The sequence below is a fragment of the Pholcus phalangioides genome, unplaced genomic scaffold (assembly GCF_987345545.1).
Source record: "Pholcus phalangioides strain wild (caught in Gottingen) unplaced genomic scaffold, Ppha-v1.0 ptg000011l_1, whole genome shotgun sequence".
NCBI lineage: Eukaryota > Metazoa > Arthropoda > Arachnida > Araneae > Pholcidae > Pholcus > Pholcus phalangioides.
This window is the reverse complement of record NW_028301604.1, coordinates 37,078,876-37,093,543: the sequence shown is the minus strand read 5'-3', so window position 1 is coordinate 37,093,543 and position 14,668 is coordinate 37,078,876. Positions and strand designations below refer to the sequence as shown.

General features: G+C 37.4%; 1 protein-coding gene across 10 annotated transcripts in view; it reads left to right on the top strand.

Moving 5' to 3' along the window:
- Positions 1–14,668, top strand: part of cnc (NFE2 like bZIP transcription factor cap-n-collar) — a 662,445-nt gene that overhangs the window by 464,482 nt on the left and 183,295 nt on the right. For all 10 annotated transcript variants that reach the window (XM_089239517.1, XM_089239519.1, XM_089239518.1 and 7 more), the window contains one exon: positions 13,585–13,818. In XM_089239517.1, the coding sequence (XP_089095643.1) occupies positions 13,585–13,818 (234 nt within the window). The remainder of the gene's footprint in view (positions 1–13,584; positions 13,819–14,668) is intronic.

The window sequence follows — 14,668 nt, the reverse complement described above, 5'->3', positions numbered from 1 at the left end:
AATTTGAACACACACAGCAAGGCCATAACCCAAATACTGAAGTAGTAATATGTTTCGAACACTAATCTGCTTCCTCTAGTTATAATGTATATACCTCAATAAAAACTGTGCCTGAAATTCCAACTTTGTTTTTTAGTCCCATTGTACGAATTTCATTTTTCATATCAACAAAACAATATAATGATTCCTTATTAAATATTCCTCATCTCAGAGCGAGTTACAGATTGCAATTTTTCAGGAAGTGGCACATGATTTTCTTCTCAAAATTTAACTTCCACTAAGTATTACAATATTGTTCATTTGAACAGTTCAAAATATCAAATCTATCCTTTAGTGCACGAGTTTTACAAAAATTAATATTTAACATTACTGCCAATTTTTACCATGCTTTATTTCAATTTCACCATTACTCATCACAAAAAAATTATTAAATTTTTTGTCATTTAGGTGCTGTAATTTATTACCAATGAATTGTAGCTTATTAGTTACTTTGTGCATTGAAGGGAGGTTGATCTAAAACACAAATTTTCAATTTCCTTATTTATAGGCGATTATTCATAGCATAGTCATCCAAGCACAATTTTTATTGTGCCAACAATATTCAAATTATTTATTTACACACATGCTCAATTTATTTAGACATAATTTTTCATTGTAAAAAATTAATACGGCAAAAAACGTAGAATGTAAAATTTCAATCTGATATTATCGTAATTGCAGATTTATGTTTCATTTGCCATGTAAATATTTTCAATTCAATCCAAAGTATACATGGGCTATTTGATATTTTTCAGCATTACCAAGTGGGATCCACTGCCCTATTGATTGCGTGACATTGTCCATTTATATTTTTAAATAACGCATTTACCGAGCAAAAAAATATTAAGAATATTTCAAAACACTCTTCTTATATAGTTCGATAGCAATAAAATAATTCTTACCTCAGTAATGAACATGCTAGCACTTCGTCGTGGCTTCGATCGCCGATGTCAACATCTGGTTTTGCAGGATATAACGATGAATCACTTCAACTTTGATGACATCGAAGACATAATCTAAGTTTTATCTGTCATTATTATCGTAAAAAATTGTTTAACCATCCACCGGGCATGAGTTTTTCGTCGAATCGTTCTCAAAATGGCACGTCAAAAACACAAAATCGTTCCAAAATGGGCAGGCTTCTCTAGTAAAACATGATGCCTACCCCCCTTGCGAACAACGGTATATAATACCCCGGACAGTGTGGTGATAATAAAGATTGACATTTCGGTACCGCCCAGTCAGTAACACTTTTTTCCTCTTCGGTACGAAACGTTTTCTTTCCCCTACGGTATTTGCAATACAGCACATTCAAAGGCGGTAAAAACGAAAGTCTCCTCATTGACTCCAAAAACTGGTTGAAAAGAACTTCGAATTCTCTCAGAATTCTGTTCATTTATTGACTTTTCATTTCTTTCCAATAAAAATTTCATAATAAAAATTCTTGGAGTTTCGGACGCACTCCAGTTTATATATATATATATATATTTTTTTTTTTGCAGTAAAAACGAACCCTCGCTTTGAGGGAAGAAAAGTTCCCCCCCCCCCCCCCGAAATAATCTTGCTCACGCTACCGCTCGTACATCTGCAACATGTAACATGTTCTGTAAAAAACCGTCGGGTAAAATAAACATTTTCCATTCTTAAATTTTGATAAAAGTGAGGGGAAATAAAAATGTCGTTTCTCTCATAAACAACGCGGTCACTCAATTATTACGTAAACTGTGAGCTCTGCAATCCCTTCCCAGGGCAAGCGTGGGTCCAGAAGGGGCGACAAATAATATTGGGAAAATTTGTCTGTCCCGTAAAATACGGGATTATCCGATGCACCTACACAAAAAAGCCGGATACGTACTGGACCCGATATCTATTCACAGTTGCAGATTTATTTATTCATTTACATCCACAAAAGGCTAGTTGCATTTACATTGCGGGGAAAAAGCAAGAAAAAACGAAAAGAACATGATAAAATCAAAAGAAAAGGACCAAATAATGGCAAACTGTACATACATGGGGAGCATTAAATTAAAATGGATATTTGATCAAGAAACTCGAAATGTCAAAGCTTGATAGTCGTTTGCAAAATAACACGTACATCGGTGTAAAAGATACCTCAATTTATAATACTCACAATGATTATGTATGAATCCAAGTTCATATTGGGAAATATGATAATCTTTCAATTAATTATTTGATTAACTGAACATAACTCTGGTCCAGGATGATGATTCCGAATAGCAACGTTGGTTTTGTTTGCACATGTTGATAGGCGTGAAAAAAGCCCACAATACAAGACTGATAAAGGTTTTATAGATGTTTTTATCGTCTTCACACTTACGTTAACTTGATTAAATTTTTATTGTAAAATATGTCGGAACCACTGAACAGGTGTTCACTTTTACTGTATAAAACGGTTAGAAATTAATTTATAATATGTATAGGGCATTTTAACATTAAAATTTAGTATAGAAACCAATTGCGACCGAAGTCAAACGTCGAATAAATGTGAAAGTTGTATAAATGAGATTCCACTGTTTTTATCGTACCTCCCATAAATCGACACTTCCCGTCAGGGCCGCAACTAGGGGGGAGCAGGTGGGTCTGCTGCCCCGGGCGCTGGACCAAAAGGGGCGTAAATTTCACACTTTTACCTCTCTTTCAACATTAAAAGGGGGAGCCAAAATGATTGCTTGTCCTTGCTGCGGCTCTGCGTCCCGTTAGCGGACAAAATGTTTGGTCCCATGGGTGACCATTATCGAGATGCTGTACTGTATCTGCATCGGCTTCATCCGCTGCTGAAGACATCCGACTCCATTCCATTCGAAGCTGAAGATATTTGCCTCGACTTTATTAGCCGCTGAAGATGCCTGTCTTCACTCAGGCGGGGATCGAGGAGGCGATGGGAACAACCACCCCCTACCAAGAGCCAAATAAAACGTGAATATTTGTCTGTCCCATAACATATCAATATGGGACGGTGAAACAAACTTACACAATTCGCCCCTCCCGTCACTTCGTCCTGGGTCCGCATCTGTCTTGAGTATTATATTTTATGGCCTTGCGTCTCTCTTTTTTCCTGAGTAGCATGGCAAAATCAAACTATGGTTCACCTTTTTTCCTCGGTTCAATCGGTCATTTCGACTGCCCGTAAAAGGAGAAAGAGGTAGTTTTTTCCATTTGTTCCATCTATCTATTTTGGCTTATAAGTGTCACTGAATACGAGAAACAATTATTTCCCATCTTCCCGTTCTTTGATGGTATCATTTGATCATTTTTCACGCATTCATTCTTTTACACCAGCGTTTTTTAACCTTTTTTTGCCTGTGGATCCCCTGTCTTACCCAGAGTCTTCGATCCTCATCTAGAAGCAAGGTTCTTTATACGTATTGAATTGATTTTTTCAGTGAATTTATACTGAACGAAAATTTTGCAAATAAAATTGGCTTCCAGACCACTGGCCTAGAATTTATTGAGCTCCCTGCTAATCCGACTTCTATTCAGGACTGTCTGAACATCATGGGCCCCCTAGGCAAAGTGATGCTATGGTAGTCCTATACTTAGCCGGAAATAAACAGCCTACATATTTCCTACTTATTTACAAAATTTATTGTACTATACAAAATATCATAAGGGATTCACTTATGGACATGAGACTCCGGACATGACCCTTCACAAGTGGGGGGAACCTACTGCAAAATGTAGGTGGTGAGGGCCGGACGGGTCTATGCCCTAAGACAGCCCTGGTTTTGTCGGTGAAGTTTTGTGGATATGTAAGTGTATATAGTTACTAAATATAAAAGCTTTATTTCTTTACACCATAATTTTTCTTCTCAGCTCTCTGCAGCCCTCCAAACCACCTGTCATGGCCCCCTTCTAAATTTTCTTCCGTGGCCCCTTGAAGTATCCCAGTGCCACCAGCCCCCCCCCCCCACCCAGTGAGAACCATTGCTTTACACGACGATTGGCCAAAACTGGCCAGTTTATTGAAAGAATTTCAATTGTTTTGTTTCATTAACAGAATAAGGGAAAAGTGTGCACGGGAAAATATCCAAAGAAGCCGTTTATAAACTGTTGACATTCTTTACTTCATTTTCAACAACAAAGACTGACGGAACATCAGAAGTAGTTTTTTTCCCCTTTGCTCAGTGGCCATTCCACAATAGAGATCCTACGCCTCAATTTGTTCAGTAGGACCTAGACAGAGCTGCACCCATCAAAACAGGTGCGTGCCGGGTATTTCTTTCTGAAGTGAGAGAATGAGATATATATATATATATATATATTATGCTCGTGAGGAAGCTTTATCGATTCTGAAAACTGATAAGAATCACTGTAGTACCGACACAAGAAACTACATGAAAATAGTAGAATTTCCTTCATCTTTCGTCAAGTCGGCATTGTATATGGAGGCAGAAAAGCAAAACTAATTTTTTGTCTCAATTTGTTTTCAACTAGGAAGCCATTATGAAGTATAGGCGGTGCCAATTGCTAGAGAGCAATGACAAGCCCTCCAGTTACAGACTGGCCATGAATTGAAAGCTACGCCGTTGATTGAACGCTTGTGCTATCAGTGTCGGATTTATGGTTTGGTAGCCTGTGGCGTAAATTTTGCCGCCCTTTCTTGTCTAATTTTCTTGATTTCACATTCTTCAAATTCACCACATTAGGCTGCAGCCCGCTAATCCATTCCTCCCGCTCCTAGTAAATATGTCTCTGTCTCTAAATCACTCTTATGGTCACTCAAATGTTTGCAGATTTTCTTGGTCATTTATTTGGTCACTTACTGCCTTGGCTCTTTGCTCTCAAGGGCACTCTTTTTATCATTCACTTGCTTGCACCCTGTTTTGGTCGCTCGTACTGTCATCAGTCAAACCATTATCATTTTATTTTTTTTTCATAAATTTTCCATTAGTCGTGTTTACTTCCGGGCCTTCCACTCAAATAAAAAAAAGAGGAATCAACCGGGCGAGCTTCTAAAGGTTGAAAACCACTGCTCTAAATCGTTATTTCGGTTGGTCCCCCTTTTGGTAACTCACTGACCAGCTCCCTCACTTTTTCAATCACTGCCATGCTCAGACACTCTCTAGGTAAGCGGTTCTCAACCGGTGCTCCGCGGAGCCCTTGGGCACCTGGTGCACTCTTCAGGGGCTCCGCGGCCGCTCGAGGAAAATAAAAAAAAAACCAGTAAAATTAAAAAAAATAATAATTATAAATATTTTTAAATAGTAAAAATAAAACGATAACGATTTAATGAGATTTTTTTTTTTTTAATTTTTCGAGATCCAGCTGTTTCATAACTAAGGCTAACGTTTCCTGGGTTTTTCTACCAATCCCAAAAAATATAGAATCAAAGTGATCCGATCCCAGAAATTTTCCTGGACTTCAATCTCATAAACGTGTGGGCATGGCCCCCACAAGGGGTGGGCTGACAAGGCTCCAGCCCTGGGGCCCGGGGTGATTTTAATCTTTTTTTTGTTTTTGTTTTTCATGTTATAAATTCATCATAAAGGAATCCCCGTGAAAGTCTGGTCGGGGGGCCCGTAAAAGATCCCAGCCTGGGGGCCCTGCCATGTGGGCAATTTAAAACAAAAGTAGTAAATGAGAATAAGTAATCAAAAAATACTCATAAAAAATTAATTATTATTAATTTATTTTAAAATTGACATTGGTTTGTAGAAATGAGTCCTTACCGGTTGTACTTGCATTACGCTTGCTTTTCGTTCGTGATTCGCAGTTTTGGTTTTTGATTGATGAAAATTGTCGCATTTGCTGCCACTTAAATTAGGCTGGAAATCGGGGTTCGTCATTTGGGGGGGGGGGGTCAGGGAGACCGTTGAGGGGAGGGGGAAATCAATGAAACTATATGTAAAGTCCCAACTCGGGGCAGCATTGTACTTTTTTTGTGCTGTATGCCATCTATTGTTCCTCCTGTTCCTTTTTACATATTTTTCTTACTTTCGGACTTTCTTATATTGGTCTTTGTGTGAATATAATATGTTGTACCAAATTTAAAATGTTACAATGCATAAATAGTCTTGACTCTGGTGTCGGATAAAAAAAAAATATTAAGAGCACTACAATGATCGTATTATTGGCCGAATTTATATTTCTACCCCCCCCCCCACTCCATAATTTAGTTGTCTTTAACATATATTATTGTCGTAGGATCATGACAGTAAAAAACGATTTCGTCGATAATATCTGAGTGAGAAAAAGAAAAACTAGAAAAAAATGAAGCCCGGCATGTGGGAGGCTTCAGCTGCTCTAAATAATCATTTCCCCTTGAAGGGAATTGTGTGTGTGTAATTTGTGTTTCACCCTTATATTTCTTGGAAATAGCTAGTTCCCATGCGTGTGGAGAAAATGAACTCTAAACAGACAAGTACAAAACTCTTTTCCCGCCATTTTTAGAATGAATAAACAACTTACAATTGTAGTTGCCGATTAACAAAACTGGGCATCTCGTGAACGATGCCGAAGTATGCAGCAATCTACCGAAGCCATTTTATTGTATTTATGGCTTGGGAATGTCTATAGCCTGTCGTCTGCGGTACTTGAACATAAGCACGGCGGTCTTGTTGAAAGGACACAATAAAATACGCACTCTTTCCTCGAGTATAATTTTCTGCTCTTGTGAAGTAGCCCCAAAGGGACACCTGAATGAGAAGGGGAGTTACAGCTTGTCAATCACGACACAAAGGGTTTTGGGGGAAGGAACTAGCTTTCACGAGCGTCTAAAGGCGCTCTCGCCCAGAATTGACATGGAAAATTTCGACGTCTTAAAACGCTCCTGCCCAGAAATGACATGGAACATTTGAGCGTCTAAAAGCGCTCCTACCGAAAAGAAGGTTAATTCGAAAAAAAACCCAGCATATTTCATCACTAAATATCACAGCGAGAACTCGCGGCCAGAGACGAAATTTCCTCTTTTCCAAGATGGCCGCCGTGAACTACTTTTCTTGCTGCTTTAGGACTGGTGCTAGGCAGTCCTTAGCAGCGGTCCTAAGTAACTACTAAAAAAAAGTCCTTAGCTTAGAGATAGTACCGAAAAGTCGAACTACTGGCCATCTAAGGACAAATCGGGGCTTAACTACTTTTTTTCGGCTAAGGACCGCAGAGATAGTTCACCCCCTGGCCCATCCTTGTTATGTTTTAACAAAGAAGTCAAGGGGGAAGGAAAAACGCGCGCGCGGAGATATACGTTCTGGGGGTCTATTACGCTCATGTCGTTATGCCCGTATTTCAAACGTGTTTGGGGTTTGCGGTGCATTGTGGGATAGATTTACGTCACCTTCGCTAAAGGTTGATTTTTCTCAAATCGTTACTAGCGATTTTCGTTATAGTCATCGCTACGTGAAACGTTAACTATCGAGAACCGGAGACCACTCGTTATGTTCGCGTTACGGAAATAAACATGGCCGCTCGCGCGTACATTTTTCGATGGTGAGAGCAACGGAGACAAATTAGTTAGAATTGGAAATTATTCATTCATTAATAATTTATCAAGTTGTTCATTATAATGAATAATAATTCTCTGAATTACATTACTTAATTTAGTAACATGATTCAGAGACAGCATTATCGTTTAAAATGTTATCTGTACACATACTGATTGAAAAAAATTATTCATAGTGATAAATCGTTATAAATTATTATTCTCGTGATAAAGATAAATCACTCTACACAACATTATTTTTTTTTTAATCTTGTATGGAAATGTCTTTATTCTAATCTTAAACTCATCTCAATATAAGAATATTATTTAACTGGCAAATCTCTCTATCGCGATGTTTTCAAGACATTTTGAAATTCGCTCAATATTTTTTTTTACATCTCGTTCAAAATCGACGTCAATATATATTTAAACGTCTCCAGATTTTCCCCTTCTTAATTCGTTTAATAACATTGATATTTTGTAATATCAATTAAGTATTGCTACTTTCTGTGCAGTACACAGAAGTGTAATGCAGTAAACACCATTACACACACACACACACTATACTCTGCGCACACAATAAAAAAAATCAAAGTAAAGTTTATTAATCAACAAATAATTTTTTTCTAATCCTTGAGTGCATTCTCTGATCGGAGTATAAAAAAGATGTCAACAACAGTGTAAATTTGGTGGCACTTCATTTTCATGTGTGAAACAAGGAAACCAATTTTCTAATAAATGATGTTAAAAAAAATATTTTAACTTAATATCAAGGCGGTAGATAAATGTGTTAAAAATATGGTAATATATGATGATATTTTTGATAGTCGTTTTGGAAATTCATATTATTGAACTTCAATAGAAAATCATTTTTTAAATGTAATAATTTATAAAATTTCCCCGCGCTAGTATCATGTGCGTGCATAGCCTACCTTTTCCTCAAATATTTGATGAAAATAAAAATAATCCGGATGAATTAAAAAAAAATGCAGCTTAGAAAATTAGGGACAACCAACGTGCACAAATAAATAAAATAATAATAACGCACGTGCTGCAGCACTCGTTGATAGTGATGATGATTATCAGCAGCGAAGAAAATTATCCGATTGGTCCATCCCTTTCGGAGCTAACCCAACTCTCGGACCAGGGAGTTTTTCGTAAAATAGATAACGACATACCGCGGGTTGCTGAGAAAAATCAAGTTTTTGACGATGGTCGCTGAGATTTGCGTTATGAGGCTCGTTGAAAATTTGCGTTAAGGGCGTGACGTCACTAACGACCTCGTTTATAACGACGTGAGCGTAATAGACATCCTGATATTCTGCCTCGTGTTTTTACGTTCAGAACCGGTTTGGAGAAAGGTTTTTTCACACGTATTTCTACGTGCAGATCCATCGGTCGGTTAGAAGACGATGAGCTTCAGCTTCTGTACATTTCTGTACATTGCTGAAAATAAGGCACCACGAACTCGGAACACTTTCATTAATATTTTTTGACGCATAAAATGTGGGGCCTTGACTATCTCTCAATATATTTTGCGATCCTCGACATCCTAAAGTTGTGGAAGGTTTTGATGATTTTCTATATGCTCCCATCCTCTGCAGTTTCTTCACCAGCGATAAATGGGACACTATGGACTAAGATAGAAATCATTTGACTTAGATCGTTTCTGTGGCTTCAACGAGGTATAACGAGTAACTTTCCTCATGATTTTAAGTTTCTTGTTTCTAAATGGTGTTCTATTTTGTACCAACTGAGGCACCGTTGGAGAAACAATTTTATATTGATTTAAGAGCCTCCTCACACGGAACGGTTACTCGGCGAGTGAGTCAAACGGCGAGCCAAGAGCGATCGCGGCGAATTTCCAACGACATGGGCGATTATCCGATTGGCATCCGCCAATGGGCCGATTTTTTGCGCCAGTGAACTCGACGATTTTTCGTCTTTGCACCTCTTCCTACTTCCTACTTTCCCACCATTTCTTCCACCCCTGTTCCCCGCCTTGCGGTATTTTCGTCCTTGTTATTCCGTGCACTACATAAAAGTATTATTTTTTCACATATGTACTATTTTTCGTTCTATAAATATGGAAAGTTTTAGCGACGAGGCTATCGTCATGTTTTATTTCTACAAAAATATGCAAAAAAAAAGAGAAAGCATTGGGTTCATCCCTACATTGAAAGAAACTTGCATAGCAGACTGTTTGTGGCAGCAAGAGAACTGCAGGAAAGGAAAGTGATGCAAAGTTTATGGCATTTTATAGAATGTCCAAAGAGACATTGATATGAATCATCTATATCAAGGGATAAACATATCTGAAACGCATCGTTTTGTAACCAAAGTAAACATTCCAAAAGATATAGTTGAGGTCCACGAACCATTTTACCCAATCCCCAACCACTCCAACATATCTTTTGCCCAGCTTTGCCAAACTTGGAGATTGGGTAAAATGGTTCGTGCACCTCAACTATATCGTTTGGAATGTTTACTTTCGTTACAAAACGATATGCGTTCCACATATGTTTATCCCTGGATATAGATGATTCATTTTTGCTAAGTGTTCGTCCAATTTTGGGCTACTGACCCATTCATGTCTTGCATTTTGTATGAGTAATGTTAGATGGTGCATTTTTGTTTACTTGTTTCCCAATTTCCCAATGCGGGTATCCAGTTGGTCCTTGGAGAAATTTTATATCTATCTGAATTTTATTAACTTTTTATGTATCAATACTTTTTTCCCACTTGTGTAATATATGAGTAGTCTTGGCGTCGTTTGAGGTGCTTTTACGCCCATTTGCGCCGCTAGATCGCGCCACCGGAAATGTTTTCGATTCTCGCGTGTTTTTGGCCGACTTTGTACCTCTTCTTACTTTCGCACCTCTTCTTCCACCTGTTCTCCGCGTTGCGTTATTTTTCTTCCTTGTTATTCCATGCACTACATAAAAGTATTATTTTTTCACATCTATTCTACTTTTCGTTCTTTAAATATAGAAAGTTCTAGTGACGAGGAGGCTATCGTCATGTTGTACAAAATATTTCTACAAAAATATGCAAAAAAAAAGAGAAAGCATTGGGTTCATCCCTACATTGAAAGAAACTTGCATAGCAGACTGTTTGTGGCAGCAAGAGAACTGCAGGAAAGGAAAGTGATGCAAAGTTTATGGCATTTTATAGAATGCCCAAAGAGACATACAATGAGCTGGTGGCAATTATTTCGCCAGCTATAAGAAAACAAAACACACACTGTGAGTTCATATAAACGACTTCTGATCACACATTGAGGTAAGTTTTTAAAAAAACCTTTTCGACAAACAAAAGTCAATATAATATTTCTCCAAGGGGCACATAAATACCATGTTGTGAAATTAAAAGGCACATAAACATAAATGAATCATATAAGTAGTCTTGGCATCGCTTGAGGTACTTTTACGCCCATTTCCGCCGCTAGATTGCGCCACCGGAAATGTTTTCGATTCTCGCTCGTTTTTAAATACAAATACAACGCCACAACAGGCAAAATTGCCCAACGATATTGCTGACTTAAAAACATCATGGATCCCCGAGCCATTTTTTGGAGGTCCCCCCCTCCCCGCGGAACCCCCCAACGAATCGGTACATGCGCGAATGTGCGTGTACGTGTAGTGAAACCTGACGTGAAGTTTTTTTGTTTCTCTGTAATGCTTGTCATGTGTAGCGCTGCCATCTGCCACCAGTTTTTCTAACTATGAGTGAAGTGTAACGATTGAATGATTTATCGTTGTAGGACTGTTGCTCTCTGTGGCGAGACTTTTTAACGGGAAGATCGGCTCGCATTTGCGCCTTGAAGTTGGGAACCACAGAAAACCAACTTCAGCCGATCACCACTGTGGGGTTCGAACCCGGATCCTCGCATTGCGATCCGTCACTATAACCACTCGACCACCACAGCGACCGACTTCCTTTTTTTTCCGGATTTCGCACCTTTCGAGCCAGACTTCCTGTCGCCTGGGAAAATGGCGGTATTTTTTTCCGGATTTCGCACCTCGCGAACCAGACTACTTGTCGTCTGGAAAATGTCGGATGTATTTCCAAAATGGCGGTTGGTCTTATTTATTTGGAAAAAAACTATTTCAGTGACCTATCTGGATTATTCGAACCCATGGCAATTGATAAAGTCTTTCGTTTTCCAGGCGTGTGCGCTAACCACTGAACCAAATAGACTTGCTGGACTAATGCCTTATGAAATAAGTATATAAAAAATAAAAATAATAGTACGTATATTAAAGGAAAGTGTAAAAAAAATACGTCGCTCCTAATTTTGATGTGCCTATGATCGAGGCTACCACCCGGCCACGGAGTATTGGTGAAAAGGGCGAACCATATCTACTGTTTTTCAATTATTTTCACACTAATTTTCCACAAACCTTTTTTTTATAAATAAATTTTAAAAAATTTTCTCAAGATGGTCGATCACGTGACCCGCGTTGATGACGATAATAGATGGCAGCACTACCGATAGTTAACTTCCGTGAAAATTATTCACTACGTCGTTATGTAAAATATTTTATCAAATGTCGTCCCGATTTTCTCTTTGGACATGAAGTTGTATTAGGAATGAATTTAAAAGAGAGAAAATTCAGTCGCCGAATTACGGCGAAAATGTCAATTTTGACACCAAACTAACCAAGATTTTTCTCTAGCTGTTTTCAATCCTCAAGTTTGAAAAGATATAATTCGTTTGTGGTTGATGATGATGCTAATTAACCACTGGTGGTCAAATTATGCTGCTTCGAGAAGAGCCTTTTTATAAAAAAAATATCCAAGTTAATCAAACATGATCCAAAAAAACTCTCACTTTCCAAGCGTTATTATTTTTACCCATCGTCTTTGGATCTTTAAGAGATTAGATACCAAAAATATGCACAAAAAAACACACGCAAATTTTCATTGTCAACATTTTTATATTTCCTTCCATAACGAATGGAATGTGCCCCTTGGAAAAATATTATATTGACTTTTATTTGTCGAAAACGTTTTTTTAATATAATTTCCTAAACTAAAATGTTCATTTCTAAATAAATTGGGGTTTCTATTTATTGTTGAAATTTTGATACATGAAGTAATATGAAGAAAAAACTTACCTCAATGTGATCAGAAGTCGTTCATCTGAACTCACAGTGTGTGTTTTGTTTTCTTATAGCTGGCGAAATAATTGCCACCAGCTCATTGTATGTCTCTTTGGGCATTCTATAAAATGCCATAAACTTTGCATCACTTTCCTTTCCTGCAGTTCTATTGCTGTCACAAACAGCGTGCTATGCAATTTCCTTTCAATGTAGGGATGAACCCAATGCTTTCTCTTTTTTTTTGCATATTTTTGTAGAAATACAACATGATTATAGCCTCCTCGTCGCTAGAACTTTCCATATTGAAAGAACGAAAAGTAGAATAGATGTGAAAAAATAATACTTTTATGTAGTGCATGGAATAACAAGGAAGAAAAATAACGCAGGGTGGAGAACATGTGGAATAAGAGGCGCGAAAGTAAGAAGAGGTACAAAGGCATGGAGGAAAGAATACAAAGGCGCAAAATGGTCGTGTTCGCTGGCGAAAAAAATCAGGCCATTGACGGATGCCAATCGTATAATCGCCCATATCGTTGGAAATTCGCCGCGATCGCCCTTGGCTCGCCGCTTAACTCGCTTAACTGAGTAATCGGTCCGTTTGCAGAGGGAGGTTATATCGTTGTTCAGTTTAAAGAAATGTCAAGTAATACGTTTGGTGTACGTTCGGTGAATTTTGCAGAATTTTGAAGTGATGTCATCAATTTTGAAAGCGTTATAACTCATTAATTATAGGTCAAATCAAAAAACTGAAAACACTTTTCTGTATGAGTTTTTCACAAGGAATCACATGTGTAATTGGGCGATCGATAGTTCCTATCTTGTATATATATATTGAATGTTTGAATATTTTTGAATTTTTGTATTGAATTATATTGAATTATCATCATGCAAAAAGGCCGAACGACTAATGCAATAAATGAATTTGAGTTCCATACGACAATATATTTCGCTCTCTGCTGACATCGTAATATTCTCAGTTTATTCTTTATAATCAATAATTTTCAGATTCAACAAGTCTTGGTTGTGCCGTAGCTTCTTCGATTGCCACACTTACCAATGATTCTGAGGCAGTGCCAGATGTTTGCAGCAATTTGAATAGCACCTATGGTTTGGATCTCGTGAGCATATTTCATAACAATAACACTTCAACAGCTTGTCCCAATGATTCATTCATATCTCAGATACTTTCTGAAGATGAACTGCAGCTCATACCAGAAGAAGGAGCAGTAGGTGAATCAGGTGATCTCTTTTTTTTATTTATGTATTTATATCACTTCGAAATGTTCTTTTGAACCTTTATTTAACCTTGTTGTTCTCAAAAGCAATACGAGTTTCTTATATATTTCAAATAAAGGCTTTGTAAATTTTTAGCTCGTCTCGGCATTAATTTTTTAAGCAATTTTGGAACATTCGATTTTTCATGAAGTTCCTATAATTACCAGAAAAATGTGTGGCTCAAAGGTATTCACACACATGTATACATGCTTTTTATTTCTTGACAAGCCAAGCAAGAACGATTTTGAATCCTTGCATTTTAGGGAAGGGGAGATACCATGCGTGGAGGAGACATATTGCTGAAATTTTCAGCAATACATGATGGAAAAGTATGTTGGCAAACAATAAATAACATTTTTATACTATTTAAATCTACGTAAATCGTATAAATACAGTGAATTCTCATCCAATATTTTTTTTAAATATTCACAATTTTTTTTTTGTCATGTATTTTTCTCCTCTGCATATTTTAATGCTTGCCAAGAAAAGGGTTAATAATCATATGTATTATGAGAAAATACTTTTTTTACAGCCGAACATTATGATGCTTAATTTCTTGATAGTGGTTGATTCAATCGTTATATTAAGACAAAAACTCATTCATATAATTTACTTCATTTTTTAGTTTATTTTCTAAAATTAAAAAAAGAAACCCGGATTTTTTTTACCGAAAAAAAAGGATAGTCACAGTGTCGGACACTGCCGTAGTTATTTTCATGAAAACGTCAATCGTGCATAGTAAACTAGCTGTTACCCGCGGCCTTTCTCGCGTTGATTTTTTAATCTGAAAATTACTCGGTCATGATAACCCCAT